The 18,147-nt window shown below is 35.8% G+C and overlaps 1 protein-coding gene across 1 annotated transcript in view; it reads right to left on the bottom strand.

Annotated features, from left to right (window-relative positions):
- Window positions 1-18,147, bottom strand: part of DDX10 (DEAD-box helicase 10) — a 204,606-nt gene that overhangs the window by 168,536 nt on the left and 17,923 nt on the right. The window contains exon 10 of the mRNA XM_064505051.1: window positions 4,877-4,978. Coding sequence (XP_064361121.1) covers window positions 4,877-4,978 — 102 coding nt within the window. The remainder of the gene's footprint in view (window positions 1-4,876; window positions 4,979-18,147) is intronic.

An 18,147-nucleotide genomic window follows, 5' to 3' on the forward strand; every position in this document is an offset into this window, starting at 1 on the left:
CCTTTAGCCTTTGCTAAAGGAAGACAACAAAACCAAAATCAGATCTCTTCACTCAGCACTAAGTCAGTTTACATGACTGACCAAAACGTTAGGTGAGAAACATTATAGAGTCATTTCTTGTAATATAAGTCATCATGATTAGCTATTATTCTTTTTACATTTGAAAGCACCAATTAAGCAGGGAGTTTGTTTTTCCTTTAATTTACAAAGATATCAAGCTTTATTCCCTCATCACTTAAATTTCATCTCTCTGTCAGATGCAGGTAATAGGCTGTAGTGCAGGCAAAAGCTATTTAGCTACAGTTTAGTCAAAGACCAAATACCTGAGTTCCAGTTTCAAACAAACATATAATTTGTTCTGAATGTATAAAGATATAAGACAGGTAACACGAGACATGAAAAATTCAGCAGGACACAAACTGACCTACAAGTCTTTGGCATGCATGCAAAATGGAATGCATAAAAGACACCAAAGAGAAAAAGTAAATACAGAGGAGGATTTTCTAGATTTCATTCTACCAAACATCAAGAAAATGACAGCAACTAGGAAGAGTGACAATGAAAATATTCATGATCCTAACACACAAAAAATGGTAGAACAGCAAAATAAATTCAATGACTTAATTAATATCCAACAACATTAAAAGGTATAAACACAAAATATACTACCTCACTGCAGAGGAAATATAGGAAGAAGAGTAAAAAGTCCAGCTAGATGAAATCAACAGACTTACAATCACTTAAAACTCAAGAAAAAACCTTAAAGTAGAACTGAAGACAAGTATAAAAAATAGCTTGAAAACACTAGGATAAAATAAGAAATACAGGCACAAAATGAGATACAAAGAGCAAAGAAGGGACCACACAAATAACAAAGAGCATTTAAAATTAACACTGGTAGTAAGATAGCCCAGGAAATTGTTGGAGACTGCTGTTAAGTTATGAGAAAGGTATTAAGAGATGACATCACATGAAAATTTTCAGTGTCTTTTTGCCTTGTCTTCACTGAAAGCAGCAGCTGCCAAACAACAGCTAACAGCAGTTACACCACAGTCCAAGCTTGCACCAGAATAGGAAATCACAGGATAACAGGTACTTAGATAATCAGATGGTCAAAAGAAATTTGCTCCCTAGCAACTACAAAATAAGCCAGAGCACTTTGAGTTATAGTTGTATTTATTTTTGAGAATTCATCTGAGACAGATGAAATTCTATGAGATAGACTAGGTAAACACAGTACTCATCTTCAAAGGGGGGGGAAAAGAGGAGTTAAACAATTAACAGTTTTCTTAATACTGAAAAAGTGATTTGTAAGAACCTTAAGAAAATAAGTAGATACATAATAGCCAACATAGTTCAGTCAGAAGCAAAACTTGACTAATCAATTTAATTATCCTTCATAGCAGGATAACAAGCTTTAAGAGTAGGAAAGAAACAGCAGATGTCATATCCTGATGTCAGCAAAACATCTGGCAGTCTCACATTCTCATAAATAAGCAAGGGAAACATAGTCTACATGAAATCTCTAAGTAAATGCAAAACTGGTACTCAAAGCTGTACTCAAAGAGTAGTCACAACTGACTCACTGTCGAACAAAGCACATACCAGCTTCCAGGTCTCACCTGGGCCCACTGTTACTCACTATTTCCTGTAATTACTTGAATATTGTAAGAATATGATTATATGTTTACAGGAGACAACACATCAATGGGGCTCCAAGCATAGTGGAAAATAAATTTAGACAAGATGCAACATTTTGTTGCCTGCAAATAGAATTTAGCTTAAGTAATCATGTTGAAATTTGCAAGAAAAGGGCTTGAAAGAGATAAAAGATCTAAGAGTTTTACAGTTAAAAGCAAGGCAAGGCAATCCCAAAAGCAACAAAAACCAACACCCTGCCAAAATGGCACCCTAAAATGGTACACTTTTTCTTTATCAGTCACTAGCTTAAAAATACCTTAAAAAAGCCTTACACACACCTGTTCAAACCCGATTAGCATACTGAGAGCATAGCTACCACACAAAAGGCTTTAGCAGTTTCTGACCCATGGGAACACGTCTGCATTTTTCTTTTTTAAACACAACTTCTGATGAGAAAATCTGGATTACATTAAAAATACACACCATTACGCTTTCAAGCGCATAAAATACATAGTTAGCTGCAGCACATGGAAGTTTTAAACTTGTATTCATATTTCAAAGGCTTTTACAGCGTTAATCTGCTGGTAACGCTTCACTGTTAGAGAACATCAGAAAAAGAAATTACATAGTGCAATACATCACTTTACAGAGCATAGTATGTTATTCAACTACAATTTCATAGGAAAAAAAGCACTGACATGAATCCTCCACGCTTTCACAAGAGGTAAGCTCCTTACAAGGTTCCTTATAGGAGGGATAAAACTTGCAGAGGATGTATGATTCAGAATTTCCAACACATCATGGAGATGCACTGGGAGTAAGACAGTTATCCTAGCAAATTCTAGCCTTAGCTCTTTTTCTCTGGTAATTATAGCAGAAAGTAAGTAATGTTTAAGAATGCTTGTAAGCATTCTTAAGAAATCGGGCAAGAATCTTCATTTCACCAGCATACAACACATCTAGAGGAAGACGGCAGTTCAAAAAGTTTATGATGTCAGCAGGAAGACTTTACTAATGTGCTGAACTTGCAAGATTGTATAGAATGAACTAGAAGTGATTTTAACACTTTGTTCTATCTTATTTATATTTTTTAATCTTATATACTACCAAAGACACCTGGGTTTTGGGAAGATAATTCATCCAACACTGAATATCTCAAAAGAGCATGCCCACATGAAGACACTTCTAAGGTGAGCAACGTGAAGACCTAATTGCTACTTGATTAGGAAGTAAGCACTGTGTGCATTTAAGTTAAAAAAGATTCACTTGTAACATCCAAAAGGTAAGTTTTGAAATTTTTTTAAAAAATATATACTGTTATATATACATATATATGTACACACACAGAGTTTTGATATAGCAGCATCAGAAGTCTTCCTGTATTTCAGCCAGCTTCCAAGCAGCAGCCTTTTCTTGCTTCAACTGCTCTGTGCTTTCTCTCTGGATCCTGGCTGCCTACCGTTACAGGAGACAAGCTGGCAGGCTGGAAGGGTAGGAAGAGCTGGGCCAGAGAGCAGCCGGAGTAGCACTGTACCTCCTTCCTTTGGTAAAATTTTTTAGAGGCACAAAAATTTGTTAGGATATGCCCTTGGGAAGCAGCTTGTTCATCTTGCTACTCAACAAAATTAGATGCACTGAAGTAGTCTCAAGGTACTACTGAAAATAATTTGAGTTTACAGTTTGCATCTAAAACTTTTGAAATTATAGACTGCTTGTAAATATGTATATAATATTTAACAGTTTCAAAGTAGTTTACTGCCCTATTTGAGTGCTGTAAAGTATGCTGTTTATTACTGTACATTGTACATAAACATGTACGGAAAGTGGAATTAAAAAAAGGATAACAGTTTAAGAAATTTCCATTTCTTACCATCATTCGTTACACTAGAATTCAAAGAACAGAGAGCATAGTTAGTTTTGAGTTGACATGAAGGCTTAAGTGATAAGGTAATGACAACTGCTTAAAGTTTCACACTATTTTATTATCAAAAACAATTATCTGTTTTGTTATCAAAAACAAATATTCCACAATCACTCTCCACACACAGATACTTATCTTCAGGCTTAAATATTCACATCTTCCCCTTCAAATCATAGCTTTTCAAAATAGTCCTACTCCTCCTCCTATCTACTTGCAGAGAAACTAATTTTTACTTTATCTCTCTTCTCCGGCATTTTTCTAGCTCTACTCTAAGATTTTTGGCATGGGGTAACCTGAACTCTATCAGTATTCAAAATTAGTCAGATCACAGCGTATTTTCTGGCTTGCTTTCAATTCCTCTCCCATATTTCCTTCACATTATTTGCCCTTTTGATTTAGCAGTGGGCTAACAGCCTCAGAGAACAAAGGACTCCCTTCCTATCTATAATAGCTAATTAAGAAATCGCCACTAATTTTTTTTTTATTTTTACAGTTAGGGTTTTTATCTTTCTTACATGTGCACTATTTTGCATTTAACAGATATTGGAAATGTAGATGCTTTTTTACTGTTACATAGCATCATTATGTCCTTTTGTAACTCTTTTAAAGTCAGTTTCCATTTGTACAGTTAGTATAAAACTCTCCAGGACTCCATTAGATATACGCTCTCCATTATGAAAAATGATCATTTATTCCCATCTTTTATTTCCTATCCTTCAACTGATTCAGGAAGACCATGACAAGGCAGGAAAGAGAAACAAGAATGATAAGAGGTCCAAAAAGACATACAAGGAAAGATAAAAGAAACTGTAATTATTTAATCTCCAGAAGAAAAGAAAGGTAAAAGATAGCACAATAATGTTCAATTAGGTAGAAAGTAGTTGCACAGAGTAAGGGAATAAGTCATTTTCCATATATTTTTGGCACAGGACAAAAGAAATATTTCACTTAAATTACTACAAGGGAGATGCCTATCAGACACTTGAGGAAAAACCCTTAATGGCAGGAACTGTTGAGTATAGATGAGACCACCTTGGGAAATTGGGACATATTCATCTGCAAGTTAGACAAGCACCTGTCAGGAATGATTTGCACAGCTGATCCTGCCTTTGGGAAGCAGGATGAAACAGGTTACTTCTAAAGGTCCTTTCCTTCTACAAAACTGCCAAAAACAAATGATCTCCATTGTTTATCTGACTTCAGGCAATTCATGTTGCTTAGAGGCACTTGACTAGATCATGATTGTAGTAGACCTATCACATAATATTCCTATGGCAAGAAGGCTGAATTACGGACAAGCCATTAGTCACTTACTTGATTTCATTGACAGGTACTTTCCTCTGTGCCAGTTGTTCCACCATGCCTTTTTCTTCCGAAGGAAGCAACACTAACAAAGCTTCCCCACCTTCTTTGTATCTGATCAAACACAACAAAAAAGACACTAAGTAAGATTGCAAAAAAAAAAAAATACACACTTTGTTGAAGTTTTCAATACCGAGAATTTACATTTGTTTCCTTATAAGCAACCCAAATAGCAGACAACAATCCTCACTTTACAAAGGGAAAAGAAAAGGCAAACCAATCAAGTGATTTGCCAATTTGCCAACACTTGTATGGGTCTCAAAACTATACATACAGCATTAAATATCTGGGGCTAAGATACAGATTCAGACCAGCAGTTCTTATTCTTCTCTGCATTCAAAACATACCTGTGGTAATCAAAGGTCACTTAATCAAAGCTTACCATACCAGCAGATCTAGCTACTTGTATTCACACTTCATCAACAGGCAACTCTTCCTAACACTTGGCTACAACTGGTTCTCATTTGCATATCCTCCAGCTGAAAGAAGGTGAAGGCTAAGGAAGGATTGAATGCCTTCATCCCAAATAACTTCTACCTGCATCTTAAAAAAAGCATTTTGGTCTAACAGGTCACAAAGGCATCACTGCAAGAAGAGCATAGAAACAGCAGTTCTTTCATCCATAGAACCAGTTTCTAGGTGCAAAAGAAAAAATACAAACAGACTGATTCCCTGAAAACCATACCTAGCACTCCCTCATCAAGGCTTTTAACAGCCGTATCAAACCTGAGTTGACAGTTACTCAGATTTATGGTCAGCCAAAAAAATAAAAATTCTTCTATTTTGTTCTTAAAGCATCTTCCCTGTTCACCTCCTTGAAGTAACAAAGTGCAGGTTACTACTTTTGTTGAACTTAGTAAATTGCAGAAGCTCATGGAGAACAAATTACTCAACAGCGCTAGTAAACAAACAGTAAATCCTGCTATAGAAGTAGTACAATGATGAATTAGCTTGTCTGCATTATCTGAGTCCATATTTATTCCAACAGGTACATTCATTCTTCTTTTATATGTTTAAGAATAGTCCTTTAGAGTTAATAGCAAGTTAACGGGTTAATAGAAAGATATTGCATAGAGTCTTCATTGTATAAAAAACCAATAACCCAATTAATTTCAGAAGTGTGCCAAAATGGGACAGGATCCAACACAACCGAGGAGATCAACTTGTGGGACAAACCAAAGCAAGACAGGAATCAGTCATCCTACAGAGCAGCAATAAACTAGCAAAGCGACTCACAGGGTCCCTGGGAGGAGCAGATTGTGATACATAAACTGCTATGACTACAAATAGTGCATTTATTTGAAACATTATTCATTATATTATTTTTCTTTATTCCACTCTTAATCTGTTTCTGGATCAATACCTCTCCCTCTTCTGTCCATCACTCATCCATCCATTTCTTGCCCTTCCATAAATCTTTGTCTTCTCCTACTCCATCCCACCTTTCCAGTTGGGTCTGTGCTCCAATTGCATTAACTGTTCCCCATCAAGAGAACCATCAAGGAAAGGAGACTATACAAAAGGTATAAAATTTCAGCAGAAAGGTGGGAGATATTATTACTTTGTCTTTGAGTTAGAAACCACACAGAGAATAAGACTAGTCCAAGGTAGGTCACATATGAGATCCTTTCCAATAAAAAGTCAACAGTGATAGAAGAAAACATCACCGCAATCTTTGTGGATGGAGAAGTGGATAGAAATGCTATTTAAGGAAGTGCTGGAGCCAAGGCTCCTTGGCTTAAGATAGCTTTAATTGTGAGGCCACAGCGTATGGAAGGATCTCCTCAGGCGCACCAGATGAGAACTGTATCACTAACTGATAAAAATCATTTGCGATGGAACGTGGGGAGACCACATTTCCCAAAGTATAACCAGCTATCACTTGGCAAAAACTGTGCTGCAGAACTGTTTGAAAACTACAAGCGCTATCTGGCACAGTGCAGTAAGCAACGCAAGTAGCAACAAAACCTGCAGTAAAAACAGTCTGACAGTTTTCATAACAGCTCTCTGCTTTCATTTGATGAATCTGCAAAACCATGACAAAATGCTTTTGAGTGTACTGGTTTGGGGATTGTTTTCTAAAGATAATTCCAGAAAAAAAAATCCTACCTTTTTTAATTCTTATAAATGTTTGTCATCATGAAATTTTAACACTGATAGTCTAGATTATGAAATCTGACAGGGAAATGAAATTGATACACAGGAGAGCCTTTGTCACACACCAACACCATGAAAATTTATCAAAATATGGTTTGGTTAGAGTAACATGAAACAAACACCAAGACACTGGGGCTCTGTGCCAGAAAACATTGTTCTGGGGTGGGGGTCTGACGTACTGTACAAAAACCAATGTCTAATGTATTAACTTGAGTTTAATCCCTTTAATTAGTAGGCCTAAAAACATTGTTGATGCAGAAATACCACCCTGCAGGATCGTTCTGAAAAAATTCTAAAGCAACCCATATGTTTGGGTTAAGGCAATTTATTCTCTTCAGCAACAGTGTGAGGGGCCATAAGTCACTGCTGACAAAACATTCAATGAATGTTTGGGCCCTTCATACAATAGTTAAGGTTGAACTGTCTTATTTATATAGACCAAGCCCACGCTTTAAGACAGCTCTATATATTTTAACACAGCCAAATTCCAAATGATACTTCAGTAAAGTAGGTGCATGTCACACACTGCACTGTCTGAAGAGGCAACGGAATCCCGGAAAACAATTGAGCCAGAGAGGACTTTGAATTTTATGGCAAAAAGTTGATGGTCACAGCTCCAGGACAGATAATTATTCATCAGATGAACGTGAACTCCCAATGCACTGCTGGAAACAAGGAGGAAAATACTCTCTTATCTACCCAAAGCTTGTATCAGACAGGAAAACAGAGATGGTATTGCTGCCAGTAACAGTCTCTTCAATTTTTTCTATAGAATAATATATACAATTTTGCTCTTCTCTTCAAAATAGATGCTATAGGAGGAAAGAATTCATGAAAGATCTATGAAAATGATCTAATATCTGGAAAGAATGTCTGTTTGGTTTCTCAGGAAGAATCTTCCTCATTTATCAAGACAAAAAAAATCTCGATCACACTTTATAAACACCTACAAAGGATGATCTTTGTAGGTTCATTAAGTTTAGCCAAAGTTAGGAAGTGGTTCACACAGTTTTATTGCTTCTGGCATTTAGTATCTTTGAGTGCTTGACTTAGCATTCCTAAACCGTTGCGTTAAAATATTTCTTGTGTTAGTGTGAAACGTACTATGAAAGACAAGTGCTACACAAATCATGGAAAACAATAATCATCAAGGGCTGATGGATGTAGATACAGTCTCTGCATGCCACAAACCCAAACACTGGAATGATATACTATGGGAAACATCACTGTACATTAGAGTTGGTCCTATAGTTTTTCCTCAGCATCCACCAGGCCACCCAAAACACCATACGGGATCAGGCGAACCTTTCATCTGACTAGTGAAAGGTATCCTTGTGCTATTAGTGTTAAACATTATATGCTGAGTCAGTCATCTTTTCTGAAACTACAAGTTCAGGAGGTGCAATTCTGGAAGCATATTCCACATGGAGGAGAAAAATGATTTGAAAAAGAAAGCAAGCATTAAACCTGGTATCTAGGGAGAGTAGCTATTTCAAAGTTTACATTAAATCTTACAAAACCTTTATGCAGAGAAAAGAGTACAATGGCTAAGGAAAGAAGCAATCACATTAAAATAAAGAATAGAGAGCGAGGTTTTCAAGTGCATAAACTTTCTCATCTTTTGGCAACTACTGAGGAAAAAAAGCAACATTAAAAACATTCCTCAGAGCTGATGCATTCAGAAATTCAAAGGGACAGAAAGACACCTGATAACTATGAATACAGTCCAAGCATTCTCCTTAGATATTCTGGAGTCATTCACTCATTTAAATGCCAATATTTTAAATGCACGTAAATTAAACTGAATAGAAAGGAGGAGGAACAACAAGTTTCAGTCAAACTACCAAGGCAAGAAGAAGTGTGATTTAATTAAGTGTGAAAACTGCCAGTTTAATATTAATGCTGTTCTTCAGAGCTAAACACAAAAATTAAACGATTACTGATTTGAGTAAGCCGAAAAACAAGAGATCTTAAGTTCCATTCAGAAAGGTTTGTATCTATTTAGCTCTCCCATGGATGTTTAGTTACAGAAAAGAAAATGCAAGCCTATAATACAGGAGTTTTACTTGTGCAAAGCTTTATCATATTTCTCAAAAATGAAATGAACAATTTAGTAACAAATGCGCTAACAGGAAAGCTACGCTCTTAAAAAGATCAACCTCCAAAACAGAGGTGTATGTTGCTGTGGAAAGCCTCATAATTTCCCAAAAAAGTGTTTTCCCTGCACCTCTCATACTAAAAGCTTCTATATTTGCAAACTCACAGCACAAGCCCCTGAAAACTAGCATAAGAAAAGAACACTTAAACTGTCTGCTCAACATGTTGTTGCCATTACAACATCTAAAACATAGGAGAAAAGAACATCCTTCCATCTCCTAAGGGAAAAAAAAAGTTCTCCACTAAAGCCAAAAAAAGAAAATTCCTGTAATTTTTTTTTCTTCAAGAGACATAGATAAAACCTTTACACTTTTATATATTACAAAACAACAAAGAGCTGTTAACTCAGCTTCTAAATTTCTTCTGCAGGACGAATACAATGTCCTGCTGCAGAAGAGAAGAAACTTGGAGAAGTTCTCCCCATTCTTGCTGACTGCAGCTTTCAAATTGTCACCAAAAGCAAACATCTACTTTAGAAGTACATGGATCCATACTTCTATAGTTCATACCTGTCCCATTATTTATTCAAGAAATAGTGTATTGGCTTCAACATTTCCCAAAAAGGCAAGTAATTTTTCTGCAATTCAATCTCAACTTACAAGAAAGGAAGCAGTGACAAAACATCATTAGCACTACAAAACAAAGGGTAGCAATGATATATTTACACTGATTGCAGATGAGAAAGAGAAGACCTACAACCAAGGGCAATCACCAAAAACTGGATAAGAAGGAAATGGGATAAATTAGGACCATCTGGTACTGGCTAATTAGAAGCAAACAAAAATGGTTAAAGAATGTCAAGAACACTATTTCCCTAGCAAAGAAAAGTGCAGAGCTGCAGAACAATTTTATTTCTTTTGAAACCAAAAAAAAAAAAAAACCACTAAATTGAGAAGATGGTGTATTCACCGTGACAGAATCAATCTTAATCTTCTGCTAAAGATCACCCTAAGCTGGCAGTTGGTACCAAGCATGAAGGAACTGACAGCATGGGAATCATTGAGGCCAGGATGAGAAAAAATTCTTCTCACGCAGACCAAACACAGTAAGTTTTCATTAATCCTAACCCAACCTCGATCAGAACCAGTCTACGGCTGCGTACACCCCCAAACAATACTGTCAAAGCAAACCAATACTACCATTATCACCAAGGCAATAGATGAAAACATGATCTGGTTATTAATCAATTCCATCATATCATGCAGCTGGAACTGAGTTTGTTGTAACTAGTCAGAGTCATTTTACATCCCTGCCATGACCGCCATAACATATACTTCAATGAAATGCATCACTTTAACTGCCAGCGACATATGAGTCGTGGTGATACCAGAATAAAACAGGAGCAGAAACCATCTGATTGATGGTCAACAGGCAACTGTGGTCTGCAGGAAGGCAGACATACGGTAGGAAGAAAAATGAGGGGAAAGTAACAGGCAGAGAACTGTAAGGACAGTCTATGTACATGTAGACATTAAAGGAAACGTTACGCAGGTTCTATCTGGAACAGATGTATTGGAACTTGTTTCCTAACATTTATATTTCAGAAGATACAAGCTGATACCAAACTTCAAGAGAGTTAAAAGTCGTATTTCTGCTTTGTTTGGCAAGAACAAAAACATTATTTTTAAAATTGGAAAAGGAGAAAAATGGAGATGAGATACTTGTAAAATCTGGGGGAGGAGGACTGCAGATATAAAGATCCTTGTGTGACAGTTTCCTGTGTTTGCATATTTCCCATCTCCAGAAAACTCAGTAAAATGCAGGTGACAATGCTTTTGAAGATATTCACCACACACAAAACTATGCAAGGAACCTAAGTGTAGAATTTTTATACTTTTGGAGGTTACAGATCAACCACCATAATCAAAAATGTGTGTATTTTTTCATCTGTTGCTTTAATGTGACTTTTTCAAGCTGACCTTTGCCACTGAAGATATAATTTAAGCATAACTGGGCCAGCATGGATAGCATCAACATATGCTATCAGCTTATCTGTCAAAAGACTTGGGAGGAAGTAAGGCATGGCTGACAAACTTCTGAGCTTAAAGACATCCCTAAAAAGCCTTGTATTCCAAACCAATAAGCCATCCTAGGGAACGTTAGGATTCCAGAAACTCACCACAGCAGATCCTTTCAGGTAAAGGGAGTCAGACATCAGGGAAACCAAATCAACTTCTGAAAAGGCTCTTTCTCCCCCAGATGAGATTTACTATAGAGAGCTAAAGGGAGTAAGTAAAGTACTGCTTTCCCAGTCCTTGTTTGCAGTCCAAGCTCCAGTTCTACAGAAGTTCTTAAAGCTGGAAGAACTGAAGAGTCCGAGATCTTTCCTTTTCTAACAATTTTTTCTGTCATGTGCCAGAGAAATCTCAATGTTATTACTTTATTTCAGGGACAAAGGCATAGCTACGTGTCCACAAGTATGTAAATGCTCATAAAAGTAATAAAAAGAAAAGACCAGAAAGACATCTTTAACAGTTAAAATTGTGCTGCATATAGTTTTATAAGAACCCGAGTTAAGCATGCCTCATACTATTAAAAAAATTATGGTAATCATCCATATCTAATAAACAAAATTATTAAATTTGAAGTGCATTCAATGACTTTCTATTGTACTTCTGTGACACCTGGGGGAGAAAGTTACAACGCATGGACTCAAATCTAAAAAACTTTGTAATTGGCTCTGAGGTCATGGTTCAGTCCTCGATAATTTGATTTCGAATATTAAGCTCCTTAACAGAAGTGAAATTTTAGATTTGATTGACTTTGGAAAAACTCTCTAGCTGAGATTTATAATCAGACACAACTTTATTAGAATTTATATAGGACTGGACTGCCTGGTATTAATTTGATGATTGAACTCCAATCCTACATTGTCCTTAATTCAAGATCCAAGTTTGAATCTCACTTATTAAATAATTTAGCTCTGAGGATATGTTTTGTTCAAACTCAGACAAAACCCAAGCAGAATAACAGGAAAACTCCTGAAAACAGCATGAGGCCAGCACTTTTGAAGATTTGGGAATGATGACCAGAATGCCCAACTAGCCATTGTTAGGAATTCAAAAGATTTCTGAAAGGCCTAAGAAATACAAAAATCATATCTAGCAAATTAAAAACCTGCATTTCCAAAAAAGACTATATGCAGATTTATAAAATTAATGCACCACAGGTGGCCATTCCTTGCGTTTCCCACTCAAATTTCTATTAGTTGTAGACAGAAAATGAGAACAACCCCAAACAATGTAACTTAAAAAAAAGATTAGATGAAATTTTGAGTGTAAAATATCTGCTTCAGGAATGCTAACCCTGATATTCAGAAAGTCAGGCAACTGAGATATAATAAACACAAAAGCATTAAGGTTACCAAGCCTTCAAATTGAACACTATTTGAACACTTCGAACAGTTAGCATCAAAACTAAGGCCACTCAATTTGCCTCCTTTTGCATGTGTATTATAATACCACTCTAAATACATGTTTTCACACTTCTTCCACAAGACTTTTAATTCATCGTACACATTCACCCAACTATTAGTGCATATCATTTAATGGTTAGTTCCGCTGGGAAGTCTAACTATCCATCATGTAAAGCTAACATTTACTCATTGCACACCATCCCGACCCTTCTCAGAACACAAAGATGCTGAATAGTTGACTCTGCACCAACAATGTTCTTTAAGGCTTTGCATACAATTTTAGTTTTCATTAAGAACCTAGAATTAAACAATTCCATCATGTGGAATAACTGACAAACAAAATTCAAAAGCAGCATACATCTCTGCTTCTACAGCTAACTACCTACCCCTGTAAAGACGGAAGAAAAATGAGAGATCCACTTTTCCACTGGAATTCTATATATATTTATTAAAATACATAAGATTGCAATAGAGATTTGAGGATAAGAGAAAAAACAGGCATAGTATTTCTTCATCTGTTGTAAGAAGTACTCGAAAATTAAGAGAATCACCAGCTGTGTGTGCAAATATACATCTAATTTTTGGAAGCCAGGTTATAAACAGTGACTTCCCAATCTACATTTTGAATAGGTTAGTTAAAAACCTCAACAACTACTTTTAATGAGGACTGCTAAGTCAGTCAAGTTCTAATAATTCTAGCATGTTAATTCATTTTTTTTTCTAAAGATTTTCAATTCCTTGATAAAATATCTGTAACAGTGAAGCATAAAGCATTTCAGTTTGATGCACAAGACTGTCTGTGCTGCACTCTTTTTATGTAAAGGAATAATATTAAACAGCTATGAAAATATATCCCAAAAAAGTCAAAATCGGCACTTTTATTCTAAGACCTATTTCAGTCTGATACTCATATGAATAAATCTGTTCATCCACAGGCTACCCTTCAACAGGGAGAAAATAATATCTATATTTATCCCTAAGGCCTTCCACAGAAGCACAGTAAGTCATAGTTTTGTTTAAAAATTCAACTATTAAATCTCATTATATAAGCTATCATTTTTAAACATATTTCTTAAAACAAAGTAACAGCTTTAGCTCCCTCACACTGCACTCAGTTTAGACAAAATTTTGTTTCCAATTATACTACCTTCTGGGCCTTCTGTCACAAAAGGGATTGGTGACATCTAAATTTCAAAGCAAAAAAAAATTCTTTCTCCTAGCCATGATAAACAGTAGATAAAACTCTTCTTGCTCATCCCTTTTACACTGCTGGATTTCTTCCCTATTGTGGGAATCTGCTATTCCATTTTTTTTAAGTGACAGATGAACACATGCATAGATATCATGATTTCTATCCTAACTACATAATCAATGGTCTCTTTAACACAGATTTTTTCTTTAAAACAACAATCTTTAACAAGGGAGCTGCCCTGCTAACTGGAAACGGGGCTGTACCGCCTAAGGCAAGTCCTACCAAAGCAGCCCAGCAAAAGCTACAACAGACCAGAAAGCTGACTTGCCGCACACAGCTGAGCAAATGCTGTAGAGAGCCTGTGTTCACAGATGAAGGTTTCTAAACCAGTGAGAAGAGCTCTCTTTTCCATGGCCTATGAAAAATCCACCACTTCACAGAGTATTTCAAACTAAAAACTAAGTCAAGTCAGTTCTTGTATTATTTTAGTTCCAGTGTTTTGTTCATTCCTACTTCTCTTTTGTATAGACTAAAGTCTATAGACCTTAGTTCAGTCCAACCCTAAAAAATTTATCAGTAAATATTAGTATCAAGTCAGAGATCACTTAGCAGGTTTGCAGGGATTTTTTTTGATCACTTCACATCCTCTTCTCTCTCTCGTCTATACAGTAGGGCCCATTTATATCTATAGCCAAATTATGAGAACCACGTAACTAGGTTTTTTGTATGCCACAATATCATAATCCCCTTCATTCAGTCATACTAGCTCATCTTCTCATTTGCTCAGCAGACTTAGGCAGGAGAAATAATGGACAAGAACAGGCAGCAGCTCACAAACCTTATCACGCTAGTCTCAAAATAAATTGAATTTAAAAGGCCTTGGGAGGTTGCTGAGTCCTCCAACCAGTTTGTAAGCAATCCATTTCCCACAGCAGCTGTGTCCACTCTACTGTGTTGAAATATGTGTGCTTATTTTTTTATTATAGCTTCCAGGATAATTTCATGTCAGCACGTAATAACCACAGCCACTTAATATTTTAGTGTATTGGAACATTCGTATCACATTATTAGAAAAAAATTCTAACGGATAATACAGTTCCAGTGAATGCAACTGCAGCACCACAGGATTCTGTCAAGAGTGCAGGCAGGTTACAGCATTTAATTTTAGAGATTTTAATAATATAAATTGCAAGTTAAATATGTGATGTCAATGATTTCTTATGACCTCCACTGGCAGCTATTTTTACTTTACTTGAATTAAGATAATAACTTGACTGCAATATAATATAAGAGATTGTCTAAATACCACAATTCTTTTTTTAAAGAAACATCAGTAAATGTGCTTCAGCATGTCTTAAATACAAAATAATAATCATCATCATCATCAAACAAGGAGCTGCCATCTTGATTATGCAGTTTATTGACTACCCAAGACACACATCTCTGAGACGCATTTCCCAAACGCAAGCTTCCATGACTGAAAAATTGTTCCATTAAGTCACTCACATTTTTAAATGCTTTAGTCCCACTTGGACAGATTATTCTAAAGGCTCACTAGTCTCACTTTCATATCTATAACATGCAATTAAGGGGAGCCCCAATGAGCATGTTTCAAAGCAGTTTACTTCACGACAGAATAGTATCATTAAATGACCTACTCCCCTCACCTTTCCAAAACTTGTTCTGCGTACATTCTTCAGTTTTCACAACACACCAAAAAGACTATAGATCTTCTAAGTCTTTATTCCTGCTCTTTGACTGTGACCATCACAGCAGCCAGTACAAAGATAATAGGCAATATAGTATCCTGCTTTGAGGATACTGATTTTTTTTATTCAATTTGTTTTTACAATATAATTTACCTAAAGGATAAAGCTTATGTACAGTTAGACTGAATGTGCATGCCTATATGCATACACATACTACATTTAACAAAAAAATTACAGTGACCTTCCTAATTTATATTAAGCACCTAACAAACCTAACCCAGATTAAACACCACTAATCTCAGAAGTCTGAGCCTTAGCCAGACTTAAAGGTTATATAAAAATCTGTACATACTACATTGATTATAAAAACTGCAGAGCAACGGTTTTATTGTCTTACACTTCACTGTTAATGTCTTTAAAAAAGACTCCACACACAGAGAAATCACTAACCTCAAGTAACAGCTTCTAGTCTCCTCTGAAGGAAAAGCAATGGGGGGAAGGAGGAAGATAATGCTCAGAAAGAGGGAAATTAATTACTGAGATAAGCCAGGATAATAGGCTATGGATACACCCAAAATACAAGATACTTATGCATGAATAGAAAGATAGAATAGACCTTCCCATATCTATCCTACTTGTCAATGCAATCACGACTGAAAGAAAAACATTCCTAGGTATGTTCCTTTTCATGCCACACAACTCACAAGTTATGCCTGGAAAAACAGTTGGAGGTGGGGGAAACACATATGTCTGTGCTTTAGAAATTATCTTCTGCTGTCCTCTAGTGGCACTGCAACTTGATTCACAAAACTGGTGAAGGAATTTTTTCAACTGTATGCTTCATGGCTACAGAATAGCAAGCATCAATAGAAATTAAAAGCTAGAACTGAGTTTTGCAGATGATCTGTAGCAGTATCTCTTATTTACTTAGAATGTTTAAACTAAAACCCACAGGGAAAGTACTGTGATCTAATAGTTTAAATTACAGTATTTGCTAGGAGACTGTATGACTAGAATATAGCCAAAAAATATTTAAGGACATGGCTACAGTATTTCCAGTATTTTAGAAATTATGTTACTGTACTAGCTAGACTTTAAATTAATATTTAAAAATGCAGTTGGGGGAAATAATTTCCACAGTTTTTCCAATCACTGCAATGGTAGCATATCTTCCAAGTTTAAAAAAAATTTTAAAAAATGTAGGATATGCCAACTCTACTGTAAAGTAAAAGCATTACTGGACAACACCCAGATTTTCCTGATTTTAGTTTACCATAAGACAGAAATGCAGAGGTTGCAATTTATGTTCCACAGTAGGATGAAGTGCAAGTGAAATCCTACTGAGGGAACACAGTGGTCTTAACCATTTAAATCAATCAGTATCTTGCACTTTTGCTAAGGCTTTGCAAAAGTGCAGAAGAGTTGCGGGAACACCCACAACAACACTTCTTCAAATATTCTTCAGCCCGTCCCAAACTAGTATTTTCTCCTGACTTTCATATTTACTTCTGTGTCACAAAATAATTTGATTTCCAAAGTAAACAGTATTCAGCAAACCAGTTTTAATTACAGCTTAACATAGTCTAATTAGCTGAGATATTTAATTTAGCTTTCATTCCATGCAATTATACACTCTCATAACCCATGAAACTTTGTAATTATCTCTAACCCCATTAATGACAACTATTAAGCTGCAGTTAATTTTTATTAAGTTTATAGAGAAAACATGAGCTCCCCTCATACTAACTACTGCTACTGAAAACTAGTGAAGTTTCCTACTCAACATTAGGTTATTTACTTAGTGCACAGTATATTCCTAAAACTATTACATATTTTCCTCATCTTATTTTCAATGGTTTATATCATGCCCTTAACTTTAGTCCTGGAAACAGAATTGTTTGGTGAACATCAGGACAAAGAGACTCTGTACATTTCTCCCAAACTAAAGCCCAGCGTAGAGCAGAACCTTCACTGATCTCTCTGTCTCTGTCATATACATTGTTTTCCCTTCCATGATGACAGCGTACCATAAACACAAAATTACAAGCCTTCTGCAGAAGCCACACAGGATTAAAAAAAAAATAAGTTCTAACTAAGCCTATGGTCTTTTTTCAGCTGGGACCAATGACACCAGCCAAATTTAAATCTGTAAGCAGCTACACATTATATCTAATTATATATAACATTCATTGATTTTGCTTATAGCCAACGTATTACCAAAAGCTATTTAAAAATTTATTATTCCCTTCTATAAGAAAAGGGCAGATAGGAAAAAGGTGGACACAGGGAAAAACAAAGCAGAGATGTTACCAATTGCAATAAATATGTGCCTAAAAACTCCACATTCTGAAAAAATGCTGAAAGTACGCATGCTGCTACTACTGAGTCACCTAAATTTACTGCTGTCTGATCCAAACACACAAATCTCAAACTCCTACAGTACAAGTTACTGACACCCTGTTGTAAGAGACTGTTCTGTCATTATATTTGACTTCAAACTATATTGCAACATAGATGGTAAAACCCTACTACAAACATATTAAATTATGTATGAGATATAATGCCAGGTCTTGCATTTCATCCTTCAAATAAT

Source organism: Dromaius novaehollandiae, chromosome 1 (genome assembly GCF_036370855.1).
Source record: "Dromaius novaehollandiae isolate bDroNov1 chromosome 1, bDroNov1.hap1, whole genome shotgun sequence".
Lineage (NCBI taxonomy): Eukaryota > Metazoa > Chordata > Aves > Casuariiformes > Dromaiidae > Dromaius > Dromaius novaehollandiae.